Here is a 15335-nt window from a genome sequence, read left to right as displayed (position 1 = left end):
GAAATATGCAGAATAAGTTTGGACGTGACGGAGACAGCGACACTCAAAAGTTATCACGCTGTCACGAAACGTCCTATTATTTGGACTACCATAACAGTAGTCCAAATAATTGTACTCAAGAGTTGAATATCGTTATATTTTTATGCGCCCAAAGGGAGGCATATAGTTTTTGAACCGTCTGTCAGTCTGTCGGTCTGTCAGTCTGTCCGCAATTTTCGTGTCCGGTCCATATCTTTGTCATCGATGGATGGATTTTCAAATAACTTGGCATGAATGTGTACCAAAGTAAGACGACGTGTCGCGTGCAAGACCCTGGTCCGTAGCTCAAAGGTCAAGGTCACACTTAGACGTTAAAGGATAGTGCATTGATGGGCGTGTCCGGTCCATATCTTTGTCATCGATGGATGGATTTTCAAATAACTTGGCATGAATGTGTACCACAGTAAGACGACGTGTCGCGCGCAAGACCCAGGTCCGTAGCTCAAAGGTCAAGGTCACACTTAGACGTTAAAGGATAGTGCATTGATGGGCGTGTCCGGTCCATATCTTTGTCATCGATGGATGGATTTTCAAATAACTTGGCATGAATGTGTACCACAGTAAGACGACGTGTCGCACGCAAGACCCAGGTCCGTAGCTCAAAGGTCAAGGTCACACGTAGACATTAAAGGTCATTTTTCATGATAGTGCATTGATGGGCGTGTCCGGTCCATATCATTGTCATTCATGCATGGATTTTAAAATAACTACGCATGAATGTGTGACACAGTAAGACGACATGTCGTGCACAAGACCCAGCTCGGTAGGTCAAAGGTCCTAAACTCTAACATCGGCCATAACTATTCATTCAAAGTGCCATCGGGGGCATGTGTCATCCTATGGAGACAGCTCTTGTTTTGACTGGTCAGTATCCCCCTCCGAGTACAAACCAGAAAAGTAGCAACTGCTGATAAGCCAGTAATGTCATTAGAATTAACAGTAAAAACCATGAGTGGTTGGTTTATATTTACTATTTATTTAAGTTATTGTTGACAGATTTTCAGAAAACATATATATAATTAAGGTAGTGTCTAGCCGTCCGGTAACAAGATGCCTAGCCTACATTCTAGCTGTCCCGTAATTGATTTCTTAATGAATAAATAATGATTTTATATAGTTTTAACTGTTATTTTCTTTTAAAAAATATCAATACTTATCTGGAAACAAAATATTGTGTGAATACATACATAAGTATATTTTTCATCGTCTCCAGTAGATTACTGATTTTTCAGTTGATAAAACGAATGAGACTGTGTTTGTATACAAATCCGTTGATATTCTATTTTTAGAAATGATAAAACATTGATCGCTGAATGTTCATGTTATTTTGTAAAAAGTGATGTTTTTCTAACGGCTTAAACTTTAATTCTTAATACACAAATTTATAAATAATTTTTTGATGAATGGAAAGCTTATAAAACAAGCAATTCATTAATTAATTTTGACTATTATTTTGAATAAAATGGATTTATTATGAAACATTAACTACTGATTCTCTAAAAGTTTTGAACATCACACTGCCGCTATTGAAATTAAATGTCATTCAGAACAGTTATTCATTAAAAAAAAAATATTTGAATACTAAAATATGAAAATTGTAAGTATTTAAAAACTGTTTTAATTTTGAAAATCCAGTGAAAAAGTTATGATTTAAAAATTCTGTTCCCATTAAAACATTGTTTTGCCCACCACCAGATGAACAGACTTTAATGAGTAACGTCACGGCGATCTCACCATTATTGATTTCGGCAAACTTTCGTTTTATTGGCTGAATAATGCAGTGATTTATTCAAGACGATTAAAAGTAAATCTTTAGTATGTATTCACACAAAATTTTGTTTGCAGATAAGTATGGATATCTTTAGTAAATAACATGTATCTTTACCTATTTATTAGCCTATATAGGAAATCTATTACCGGACGGCTAGAACGCAGGCTAGGCGTCTGGTTACCGGACAGCTAGACACTTCCTATAATTAAAGCTAATAAACTACACTAAAGCTGCAGGTCAGTACTGCCGCATGCACACAACTAGGAGCAGATCAGATGGCTATGGTGTCTTTTTTGGCGATATTGAGTACAATTTACATTATCTTGGGCATAATTTGTTTAGCTGAACCACGAAATCCACAAAAATTAATCCCCCATGAATAACAATAATTTCACATGTCCAAATTATGCCCCTGAGTTTAAAAGTGGCCCCACCCAGCAGGCCCAAGTTTTACATAGACTTACATAGGGAAAAACGTTAAAAACCTTCTTGTCTGAAACTGCAAGGCCTAGGCTTTTGATATTTGGGTGGACAGATAGCTCAGTGGTTTGCACACTGGCCTTCCAACCCTGAGGTCAGGGTTCGATCCCCGGCAGCTACTCGGGGAATTTTCAGAAACGCTTTTCAGTGTTTCCCACCCACCTAGAGGTGTACTGGTCAGGAACCCAGGCAATCCTTGCATGTATCAGTGCTATACACTGGGCATGTTAAAGAACCAGGCTGTCTATTCGCAAAGAGCTAGGCTAAGTTAGCCGGACAAGCCTGTATCTGATTTCTGATCTCTCTGTCACGGGGGCTTTGTCTCACTCTGTCCCTCTGGTCAGATCGCTCTGTGTCTGTACTAGTAGAGGATGAATTATGCGCCCTGTGTGGCTGCATTTGAACTATGTAAAGCGCCTTTGAACGTGAATTTGATCATGAAAAGGGCGCTATATAAATCTGGTATAATAATAATAATAATAATAATTTGGTATGTTGCATTGCCTAGTGGTCCTCTACCAAGATTATTCAAATTATGCCCCTGAGTTGAAAAGTGGCCCCACGCAGGGGCCCCTAAGTTTTACATAGACTTATATAGGGAAAAACTTTAAAAATCTTCTTGTCTGAAAGTTCAAGACCTTAAGTCCTTTGATATTTCATATGTAGCATTGCCTTGTTAAATTATGCCCCTAGGTTGAAAAGAGGCCCCGCTCCGGAGTTCACTTGTTATAGGAGTTATATACCGTAGATACCCATGTATAATGCGCACCCGTGTATAATGCGCACCCCCGATTTTGGCCCAAAATTCTTGGAAAAAAACATTTTTGGTCAATTTTGAGGAGTATGGAAAACGAAAGTAGAGTTTACATCGACACCGGTAATAAATTTTATCTCCGCAGCGGAGAGCAGCATCGGTCTCGCGGTACTATCGATTTTTGTTTTCTCGAAAATAAAACCAGTAAAATATTGTTTTATTTGTTGTTTTACCTTTTTAATTAACTATATTGAATAAATAAACAGCAGCTGATTCAATATTTCGGAATGGTATCTTTCAAAATGACATGAGCTTCTCAATTCAAACCAACAACAAAAGGTGTGATAGTCTTTTTGTCACGATCAAATAGCCAGTAATTACCGGCAATTAACGTGTCACCTCGTGTCAATTATGTTGTTCACAGTTTGATCTCGGTTAAAGATAATTCTCGATCTTTAATTAGTATCATAATTTTTGTGATTTATTAACATTTCTTTAATCAAAATACTTTTTAATTTATATGAAATTAATTTTGTTTGAAAGAAAAATAAACCATTCGATCTTTTACGGAACGTAACGGCAATCTTAGGTTTTAGCGGTGACCGTAAGCACGGGGAGTAGTTTCCCTTTACCAAAATGGCGAAGATCGGTAACGAAGTTGTTTTGAAGTTGGAAAATTGTCTATACCTGTATATTATGCGCACCCACGATTCGGGGGTGGTCCCAGGGGTAAAAAAACTGCGCATTATACATGGGTATCTACGGTAAGAAAAAATATAAAATTATCTGATCATATTTACTAGACTGTTTAATTATAATTACCTAATGACCCCAAGTAGTGGTCACTTGACTGTGACCTTGACCTACTGACGTACTTTTTAGCTCACCTGAGCCAAAGGCTCATGGTGAGCTATTGTGACCGCTCAATGTCCGTCGTGCGTCGTGTGTCCGTCAACATTTTCTAAAAAAATCTTCTTCTTGAAAACCATAGGGCAGAATTACACCAAACTTCACAGGAATGATCCTTGGGTGGCCCCCTTTCAAAATTGTTCAAAGAATTGAATTCCATGCAGAACTCTGGTTGCCATGGCAACCGAAAGGAAAAACTTTAAAAATCTTCTTCTCAAAAACCAGAAGCCCTAGAGCTTAGATATTTGGTATGAAGCATTGCCTAGTGGACCTCTAGCAAATTTGTTCAAATCATGACCCCGGGGTCAAAATTGATCCCGCCCCAGGGGTCACTTGATTTTACATAGGAAAATCTTTAAAAATCTTCTTCTCAAAAACTAGGAGCCCTAGAGATTAGATATTTGACATGTAGCAATGCCTAATGGACCTCTACTAAAGTTATTCAAATCATGACCCCGGGGTAAATTTTTGACCCCGCCCCATAGGAAAATCTTCAAAAATTTTCTAAAAATAAACCAGAAGGCCTAGGGCTTAGATGTTTGACATGTAGCATTGCCTATTGGACCTCTACAAAGTTTGTTCAAATCATGACCCCCGGAGTCAAAATTGACTCCGCCCCAGGGGTCACTTTATTTTACATAGGAAAATCTTCAAAATTTTTCTAAAAATAAACCAGAAGGCCTAGAGCTTAGATATTTGACATATAGCATTGCCTAGTGGACCTCTACAAAATTTGTTCAAATCATGAGCCCCGGGGTCAAAATTGACCCCGCCCCAGGGGTCACTTGATTTTACATAGGAAAATCTTCAAATAAAATTCTAAAAATAAACCAGAAGGCCTAGAGCTTAGATATTTGACATGTAGCATTGCCTAGTGGACCTCTACAAAATTTATTCAAAACATAACCCCCGGGGTCAAAATTGACCCTGCCCCAGGGGTCACTTGATTTTACATAGAAAAATCTTCAAAATTTTCTAAAAATAAACCAAAAGGCCTAAAGCTTATATATTTGACATGCATCATTGCCTAGTGGACCTCTACAAAATTTGTTCAAATCTTGACCCCCCAGGGTCAAATTGACCCAGCCCCAGGGGTTACTTGATTGTACATAGGGAAATCTTCATAAATTTGCTAAAAATAAACCAGAAGGCTTAGATCTTAGATATTTGATATGTAACATTGCCTAGTAGACTTCTACAAACTTTATTCAAATCATGACCCCCGGGATAAAATTGGCCCCGCCCCAGGGGTTACTTGATTGTACATCGGAAAATTTTCCAAAAAAGTTCTAAAAATCATCAGTTTGACATTTGAAACATGTAGCTCATATTACTCGGGTGAGCGATCCAGGGTCATCATGACCCTCTTGTTTTTTTAAAATACAGCCTTGAAATTTGGATGACATATACAGTTTTGCACACCGGTCTTAAAACTGACTTTCAGTGACCATGAATGTGACCTAATGACCTTCTTTCTTAATATTTTAGCATCAGTTTGACATTTGAAACATGTAGCTGATATTACTCAGGTGAGCGATCCAGGGTCATCATGACCTTGTTTAATCCAAATTTTCCTGAATAATTGTTTGACAAAAATATCTGAATGTAACAAAACTAGTAAGACATTTCCTTTATTGTATACCAACGTTATAGCCTTTAAAGTGGGATCAAAAGAAACTACATGCACGCATTCTGAGTGCTATTGAAAAAATTTTTTTCATAACTAGTGAATACACATTCAGTGGAAAAGGACTTGGAAATGTTTTTATGGGTGCTTGTGATTAAAGTTTAGAACAATAAATCATGGAAACGCTGAAACTAAACACCCTCAACAGTTTCCACTATAGAAGGCAGATTGGTCTACCCTAATAGCCCCAGCTCGGTCATACCACATATTTGTATTTGTTTCTTTTGTCCAAAAATGGTTAGGATGTACTAGATGTATTATATAATGGTGTGTCCTGTGCATAAAAATTCAAACTTTATCCCCTAGAGCTCAAAACATGATCATTTAGGGAGTCATTTGCTCAAGGTCACAGAGACCTAAAATAACTTCTGTTTTCAAAGAACAATAGAGCTAAATTACTTCCAAGCTGGGTAACACATTAGAAAGATATCTATAGCTGTTTAGGTTATTGGAACAAAGTAACCTTGAGACTGCTCTGACAGGTCATCATTCTGGGACATGTGTCCCTTGTTTTGTAGTTATTTTTTCCTCAGCTGGAAAATTGACATCTTGTGTAGAAGCTATATAAATATATAAATATAGATATATATATGAGTTTTCTGTAATTGAAATTTTTATCCAGTAGTAGGAATACAAAATGTTAAATATTAGAAGTCAAATATTTTGATCTTACGATAAACAAAAGCTAAAGAAAATTGTTCTGTTAAAAAAAATTTATTCATTGTATTTGTATATAAATCAAAGAATTAGAACTTTAAAGTAAGGGAACTAGGCAATTTTCCAGTTATGCAATTCTAACAGAGTTATATATTACTGTTGCAGTATGTGCACAATTTAGGAGTTCCACATGACTGGGAGTTTGTAGATGTGTATGGAATGGACCAGGACTTGCTGATGATGGTGCCACGTCCAGTTATTGCTGTGATGCTTCTCTATCCAATCACAGAACAGGTATTTGAACATGTTCAGATCTCTATCCAATCACAGAACAGGTACTTGAACATATTCTGATCTTTTCTATCCAGTCACAGAACAGGTACTTGAACATATTCAGATCTTGTCTATCCAATCACAGAACAGGTACTCGAACTTTTTCAGATCTCTATCCAATCACAGAACAGGTACTTGAACATGTTCAGATCATCTCTATCCAATCACAGAACAGGTACTTGAACATGTTCAGATCTTCACTGTCCAATCACAGAATGCTACTTGAACATGTTCAAATCTTTTCAATCCAATCAAAGGACAGGTACCTGAACATGTTCAGAACAATCTGTTAGAGCCTTTAATTACAAAGCCAGCATTTTTATAACTGAAGACTCTTGTGTGTAACAGTTTCACAAAGGGTAATATGTTTTTATTCAATACTTGGACATGTGGGGAATCATTCATGAAAGTCGTGCTTGCTGATTACTTATTTTACAAATTACATATTTAAAAAAAAGCGTTAAAATATAAATCCAAAAAAACAACAAAACTAATTACAATGACACCAAATGGTGTAATGACATCAGTATCTTTTGTTACTTTTTGATGCAGTTGCATGGCCAGTTCTTACTAGAACTGAAAAAAAGACAAAGTAATGCTACAGTATTCTCTTCTTTTTTTTTTGAACAATTCATGTGTGATTTAAGTATAATCATGTTTGCAGTGGCTTCCCTTTGTATATAAAAATAATATTGCAGTGCCCAAAAGCAATCCAAATACTGGCCACTTCATCATTTTTAACATGACTATGTGAAAAATATGAGCTATCCTATTCGCATTTGCATCCACACTGTGACAGCCAGATTTCTGGCTAAAGTTTTATGTATTTTCTCTTTATTTCTGTTATAATGAAATGGATTTGCTTCAGACCTAAATAGCTGTTCCTAATCATCACCCACATCGTGTGATACAAGGGTCACAAGTCTGACACCAATTTTTTTTAGCTTGACTGTTTGATTTTTTTCATATAGAAGAGGTTTTGTATTCACTTTTTCGTTGGCATACACGTCCACGTCACAAAAGTTCAGGTTAAAGTTTTGCATGTTAGCAGGTTTCTCAGAAACGTTAGCCCAGATGCTTTCCTACTTCACACATGTATTTGGCATCAAGAGATGACATTATGGGGCAGGTAACATAATTCTAGTTTTTATTTTGTCAAAATTATGCCCCTTTTTAACATAGAAATTTTCCTTAAAGTTTTGCATATAAGCAGGTTTCTGGAAAACTACCAGGCCAACTGCTTTCTAACTTCACACATATCTTTAGCATCATGGGATGACCCTGTTTGTCAAGTTTCATAACTCTGGCTTACATTTTGGTATAATTATGCCCCTTTTTTAACTTTGAAAATTTTGCTAAAGCTTTTGTATGTAAGCTAGTAGGGTAATTCGCCCTTGAAACGAACGGGTTACGAAATTGCGATGATCACATGTTGTTCACTCACCTGCTACACCGTCAGATTCATTCGGACCGTGTCTAGTACCATCCTCGGTTCACGTTATCTTAAAAGCTTGGTCATTATCTCGGGCCAATGAATCAAAGTACATGAAATACTAACACAACTCAAATTCGCCGTTAAAACGAACACTTTCGCCCATGAAGCGAACTAGTAAAATGCATTCGCCCTTTAAACGAACAAGACATTTTTTGACTGCTGCCAATGAAATTTGCTGTTTTTATTTATGTGAAAAGGTTTCTTATTGGCCAGATTCCCCAGAAATTAAAGGCGCCATTTCTGTTAAAGAAGACTTCCTAGTATCCTTTCTGAAATGTTGTTGTTTTTTGTTGACAATTATACATACAGTTTTATTTAGTAGCCAATAATAGTTTGATGATGAGCTAGCTAGATTAAAGGTAGTACTTACCACAAGAAATAGTTATCGGTTATAAATGAAAGCTATAGCATAGGGAGATTCACGGAACGGACTTGGTCACATACGGGGAGAATCAATTGGTAGAGCATTGGAACAGTATTCCGAAGCCCCGAGTTCGTGTTCCGGTCGGGCTGCACAATTTTCTCACCCTATATCTTATTAGCTTAGCTGAAATTTCTCAGTGCGTAATATATGCGGCAGATGGCTTATATCGTGATTCCAAAAGGCTTTAAAAGCTCACTTAACCATGATATAATCTCAGCAGAATTTCTAATTTCTCTAAGAGTACAGATCAAACTTGTCTATAGTGAGATAAAAGGTTACAAAAACATACACGGCTCACACGATACATGCTTATTACAGCGGCTATTTTACTTATAAAGTAACTTTTAAAACTCAAATGACAAATCAAATTCATCTCGAACGTGTACAACCTTTGTAGAGCAACACCCTTTGGGTGTTAAAATATTGACTGAACATTACGTTGACTAGAGGTTGTTGTTCTCAAGAGGTGAATTTGATTGTATACTTCAGCTTAGGTTAATGTTGATGATGTTGTTATTGTATTTGCAAGTATGCAACTTTTCCTTACATCAGAAACGTTTAGATCTTGTTAAGGTTATGGCAAATATAATCAAAGTCCTGCTCAGTTGGAGATGCATGGAAGAAGAAAGGAGTACGAGTGGGTAGCGCATCAACTTTTGGATAACCTCTTCTGGCATGAAACGCATTTCGATCATGACTCTTTATTCACCTTACATGTTATCATCAAAACATTATGTTCAAGATCTCATGCCATAACAAAGACGGTGATACATCAACTGCAGGAATGGGAAATGCGTTCACTTGCTGGAGATTGTGAAGAAATTGTTATAAGGAGTCATGTTTTTCTTGTGAAATATATTGCTGCGTATGTGTCTGAAACTGAGTTAAAGATATTACAAGACATAGTGGATGACATAAAACAAAATACAAACTAGAGACAACATTTTATACCATCAATACTCTGAAGAAACTGAATGTTTACAAATTAAAAGTAAAACATTTTTCTAGACCTTCTTATAACATGTAAAAGAACTAGTCTGTCTGTTTCAATCAATAAATCAAATTTGCTCCTTTAGACAAACTTTCTCTTTTTTTATTTTTTTCCCCGCGGCCTTTTCTCTGTTTTCTCTTTTTAATTGTCTTTGATGTTTCCTGTCTTCTGCATCAGAGATTTTCTTTTCCCTTTTTACTTTTTCTTCCAGTTTTGCTTTAAAACATTCATCAGAAGTAACTACAAAGTATTTATTCTTTTTTATTGGCTTTTTATATTGTTGTTTAGGTAGAACAAGCATGGGGTTGTCAGGGATAATAGGTACTGTTATGGGCCTTGGGGATATTTGTTCTTTATACATTTTCCAGGTTTCGTACATGGAGTCGTTTAGTGTGCTGCCTGATTGGTATGTATTGTTATACAGGTTTATTTTCTCATCAGTTATTGCTGATTCGACCACAGATAAAGCGAGTGCTGCATCGCACTCCCTTAGATTGCTAGTTTGATCGGGAAGTGTTGACGAATTGCACTCAGGCTTAGAAGCAGATGGCTGAGGACTTTGGTCAGGACCTTGCTGTGGACCTAACTGCTCTTCAAGAACCTTGATCATGCCATTCTCATCTAAACAAACAGGTAGGTCCACAACCTGGTCCATCTCATGTACATCTATGTCAATTGAAACAATTACATCATTTTCGGTACATGTACTACTGCTTGCAGCACAAACAGTGGGTAAAACAGCGGTTTCTACGGAAGGATTTGAATGGACTTGCTCCACTGTATTACACTCTTCCTTACATTGATCTAAGGGCGTTGCTACATACAGTTCTGATGGACTGTAGGCAATGTCAGGTATGACGCCTGGATTGAAAGGACAGATACCAGTAGCTTCAAACCCAGCTTTCACATTGTTACTGGTGAGGGCATCGTTCCACGCCTTTGTCATAATTCTAAAGAACTGGGAGTGTCCTACAGCTACCCCTGTTTGCGAAGTAAAGTCCTGTACATGTCTCCCCCAGCTCGTCTTAAAAGACTTAAAAACAGACCTGTAAAAACACAGTATTATGGTGTTTATAAAACACTTGTACATATTACATACATGTATTCTAGCATAAAACTGCTGTTATTGTCACATTTCGGGGGTGTTTTAACAGGAGAGAAAACGTGTGTTAACAGAGAGATTCTCGCGCTCACGTGCTGTTATAACACCTTTTTATATATGCGAGTTCCGTGGCAAAGCGTAAACGTCATTCGGCCCCAAAACGGATAATTCAAAACGAAATGACGTCAACGTAAAAAACAGCTCAGACATTCCCGCGCATTTCATGGAAATTTAATGGCGTTGAGGTAGGATGTATTCATTTATTAGTATTTTTTCCGCGTTTTATGCTAGAATAGCGTTAGCGCGTGTTCATTTCGTGTTATAACATCTGCAGAATCCCTCGGGATTCTGCAGACGTTATAACACGAAAAAACATGCGTTATCCCTACAAAACAAACTTTAAAGTTTACAGACCGGTTTAGTAATTAAATTAGGGCAAATTTTTCTTTTTGACATTTTGCTTTTCGCATTTAAAAATTGTATAAAAGAACTTCAGTCGGAGACCTGATATCTCCCAGTGGCAAAACATTGAGAAGCGCCGCAATTATCGGATAGAGCGCCGGACTAATTCAGTGTCGCATGTTCGAATCTGGTCACTCCTCAGTCACAATTGTCTTTGTGTGTGTGTATACTGAACAGAACTACAGTTGTAGTAACGTTGCCCTATAAATCATCAGTGTAAAATGAAGAATTTTTAACTAACTTATATGAAGCGATATAAAAAATAGAAAAAGAAAATAATGAATGACTAAAATTATTTTGAAAATGGACTTTAGACGGTTAACGATATTATGAAATAGTAAATGTCGACAAACTTTAGACCATAATTAGAAACCTGTCAAATGGCTGCGTAAAGTGACTTGTTTTACTGGGCAGCTCAACTATTACTATTCCCTCCTTCCTGGCCACTCCTATGAGTTCAACATGGTGGTGTGAATCATGGCCGTCAACAATCAGCACTTGAGGTCTTTGAGGCCCAATGTTTGGTAGGAACGTTTCTGTGAACCAAAGCTCGCTAATCCCCTGTTTAGTCCATCCACTGTCAGAGACGCTGCACTGTGTGCCTATATAATACATTGAAATTCAAAACAGGCAGATAATGAAATACATGTAATTGCATTCTAGTTGAATATCGTTCTACATGTTTCTACATTATATCGAGTTTCACATACAGATGTTGTAAACAGTAGGGCACTCTTCTTGCGCGTCATTAATCAAAAGTTTATTTTACAATTTAAAGACTGTAGGGGTATATATGTACTGCGTTATGGACTTAGGTGTTACTTGTGTTAAAGTCTTCTCTAAATGCGTGATACTTAATCATGAAACAAAAAACTCAGGGACATAATTTACAACAGTCAATATGATTGCAAAATATTTTGATGATGGCCTTACCCGCAGGGGCATTTCCAGTGTCATAACTGTGCAGTGCTCTCTTTGTTTTGCCTGGGACAATAACATGTGGTGGTATGATGCTCCCAGCTGCATTTCCACATGCTATTATAGTTATCATCTCTCTTGAGTTGGACGATTTAGCATGTACAATCTTGCTACCCTTACGGGCAATGATTTTAGGGGGTTTTGGTGCCAATGATAGCCCCGTTTCGTCCATATTCCAAATGGATGATGAATTGTCTAAGATATGATTATCAGTCAAAACTGTCTTTAATTCCCTAAAGTAATGACTTACATGGGAGCGGGTCATTGACATGTGTCTGCCAGTTGCCGTAGACTCTGCTGTCCTTAATGAAAAGTAAGGGTGACGAACCTTGAACCCTCGCCACCATTTTTCAGAAGCTACCCGGCCCTTAAAATATACCCCTTCAGAAGCGGCATATTCTCCCGTAAAACGCAAAAAGGTTTGCTTAGAAAAACCAATCCCCATGTCCCCTCTTTGCATTGCATAATTTATTAAATCTTTCTCCTTATCTATAGGCAATAGCGGATCTTTGCCCTTCTTTGCTCCCGGTGCGACTTTTCCAGACTTGTGATCATGTAAAGTTGTCACAGGAACCTTGTACTTTTTGGAAGCACCTCGTAAGCTTAATGACCCATGCTTCACTTCTTCCACAGCACTATATAAGGCCTCTTGAGAGTAAGGCATCTGAAATGTTACATGTATGGCAGACCTAATTATTTTCTTAATATATTAAGTAATTTATAGCATTTTACACAGAGGAAGTGAAATTGCGTTCTGTAAAGTCCGTTTACAGATGCAGTCGTTAAACAAATGCATATTTAGGTTTAAGCTCAGAAGGTATTTATCTATATTGGCATATTCTAGATGATATTCACAACAAGACGTGCATAGAAATTTACGCAGTATTTTCCAGAACACAAAACAGTTGACATGTCAACATGTAATTTGCATTAGCCCTTGAAACGAACACCCGTTCGCTTCAACGGCGAATGATGTCCGCTTCTTGGGCAAACGCATATATGACATAGATTTTAATTTTAGTAAACTTTTTTCTTACATATATGAAAAAATAATCAATTTTCATAAAGATATTAAAATAATATAATAAAAAAAACAGCTTACGATTAATAGGGATCCAGCGTCACTTGAAATTCTAAACAAACAAAGTTTTGCAAATTAAAGAATTTGAATTTTCCCGCTCTGTAACTTTGACTAGAGGTCAACAACGACAGCGCCTGGGTGAGAAAGACCGAGGAACGATGATTAAAAGCTGTCGTTGAATCAAAATACCCGAAACCCGGAAAAAGTACGGGACAACGACGAACAGCGGTTATTATTAGCGCATGCGCGTCAAACATTGCGGCGAATTCGTTCGGGTTATGGGCAAATTCGTTTCAAGGGCGAATTACCCTAGGTGGAAGGGCTTCAAATAGTTGAGCGCACTGTTATGAATTATGGCCACATTTTTCTTAGAATTTCAGTTTAAAGTTTTCATGCATTTTCAATCTATCTCTTTTATGATACGATCAGTGTGATTCAAACTTAAAATAGTTGTTCCTCATCATCATGCACTTATATAACTTAAAGGTAGTTCTGGCACCAGTATTTGATGAAATATGTTCAGCTTTTATTTAGAATTTCAGGTACAAGTTTTGGTGCAGCTTGACTATCTCTGTTATTACTTTATATACATAATTTAAAATCTTCAAACATTTACTCTAGTCATCAGCTGCATCATATTGCCAAATGTTCTTCATGCTAGCAGCAGTATTAAAGTAATAAATCCTCTTTTCATGTAGAATTTTAGGTTAATGTTTTGATACACTTTCACAATTCCTGTTTTAAGCTCACCTCAGCACAATATGCTTGGGTTGTGATTGTTCGTGGTATGTCTGTCATCCGTCCACTTTTCTTCAAACAACATCTCTGAAACCATTTGATAGAAGTTGATAAAACTTCGCCTGGATGTTCCTTGGATGATCAACTACCCAATTGTTTCAAAGATTTCCATTCCAAGCACAATTCTGGTTGTCATGGCAAAAAAAGGAAATACTTGAAAAAAATCTTCTTCTCCAAAACCGCAAGCCAAGAGCTTAGATATTTGGATTGTGACATTGTGTAGAGGTCCTCTTCCAAGTCTGTGGAAAACATACACCCAATAGAGTCCGATGAGTGATATAGGGCCATTGTTGTCCTCCTGTTTTATTAGCTCACCTGACACAAAGTGACAAGGTGAGCTTTTGTGATCGCGCGGTGTCCGTCGTCCGTCCGTGCGTGCGTGCGTCAGTCCGTAAACATTTGCTTATGACCACTCTAGAGGTCACATTTTTCATGGGATCTTTATGAAAGTTGGTCAGAATGTTCACCTTGATGATATCTAGGTCAAGTTCGAAACTGGGTCACGTGCCAATAAAAACTAGGACAGTAGGTCTAAAAATAGAAAAACCTTGTGACCTCTCTAGAGGCCATATATTTCACAAGATCTTCATGAAAATTGGTCAGAATGTTCACCTTGATGATATCTAGGCCAAGTTCGAAACTGGGTCACGTGCCTTCAAAAACTAGGTCAGTAGGTCTAAAAATAGAAAAACCTTGTGACCTCTCTAGAGGCCATATATTTCACAAGATCTTCATGAAAATTGGTCAGAATGTTCACCTTGATGATATCTAGGTCAAGTTCGAAACTGGGTCACGTGCCTTCAAAAACTAGGTCAGTAGGTCTAAAAATAGAAAAACCTTGTGACCTCTCCAGAGGCCATATATTTCACAAGATCTTCATTAAAATTGGTCAGAATGTTCACTTTGATGATATCTAGGTCAAGTTCGAAACTGGGTCACGTGCCATCAAAAACTAGGTCAGTAGGTCAAATAATAGAAAACCTTGTGACCTCTCTAGAGGCGATATTTTTCATGGGATCTGTATGAAAGTTGGTCTGAATGTTCATCTTGATGATATCTAGGTCAAGTTTGAAACTGGGTCACGTGCGATCAAAAACTAGGTCAGTAGGTCTAAAAATAGGAAAACCTTGTGACCTCTCTGGAGGCCATATATTTCATGAGATCTTCATGAAAATTGGTCAGAATGTTCACCTTGATGATATCTAGGTCAATTTCGAAAGTGGGTCACGTGCGGTCAAAAACTAGGTCAGTAGGTCTAAAAATAGAAAAACCTTGTGACCTCTCTAGAGGCCATATTTTTCATGGGATCTGTATGAAAGTTGGTCTGAATGTTCATCTTGATGATATCTAGGTCAAGTTCGAAAGTGGGTCATG

The 15335-nt window shown here is 37.3% G+C and overlaps 2 protein-coding genes across 3 annotated transcripts in view; one reads left to right on the top strand and one right to left on the bottom strand.

Moving 5' to 3' along the window:
- Positions 1-15335, top strand: part of LOC123556473 (ubiquitin carboxyl-terminal hydrolase-like) — a 78978-nt gene that overhangs the window by 4627 nt on the left and 59016 nt on the right. For both annotated transcript variants that reach the window (XM_045347219.2, XM_053542694.1), the window contains one exon: positions 6463-6591. In XM_045347219.2, coding sequence (XP_045203154.2) covers positions 6463-6591 — 129 coding nt within the window. The remainder of the gene's footprint in view (positions 1-6462; positions 6592-15335) is intronic.
- On the bottom strand, positions 9004-13460 carry LOC123561287 (uncharacterized). The gene is made up of 3 exons (XM_045353542.2): positions 12038-13460; positions 11478-11706; positions 9004-10586 (listed from the first exon to the last, which is right to left on the bottom strand). The coding sequence occupies exons 1-3, from the start codon at positions 12744-12746 to the stop codon at positions 9608-9610; spliced, it is 1917 nt and encodes a 638-aa protein (XP_045209477.2). The 5' UTR covers positions 12747-13460; the 3' UTR covers positions 9004-9607.

Source organism: Mercenaria mercenaria, chromosome 5, assembly GCF_021730395.1.
Source record: "Mercenaria mercenaria strain notata chromosome 5, MADL_Memer_1, whole genome shotgun sequence".
Lineage (NCBI taxonomy): Eukaryota > Metazoa > Mollusca > Bivalvia > Venerida > Veneridae > Mercenaria > Mercenaria mercenaria.
The sequence above is the reverse complement of the archived record's forward strand: the minus strand, read 5'-3'. Positions and strand labels throughout refer to the sequence as shown.

Excerpts from the sequence above, each read along its gene's own strand:
- LOC123561287 (XM_045353542.2), bottom strand. The coding sequence starts at position 12,746 with ATGCCTTACTCTCAAGAGGCCTTATATAGTGCTGTGGAAGAAGTGAAG. Across the intron at positions 11,707-12,037 it reads CACTGGAAATGCCCCTGCGG|GCACACAGTGCAGCGTCTCT; the intron begins GTAAGGCCATCA and ends TGTATTATATAG. Across the intron at positions 10,587-11,477 it reads TTTACGCAGCCATTTGACAG|GTCTGTTTTTAAGTCTTTTA; the intron begins GTTTCTAATTAT and ends GTGTTTTTACAG.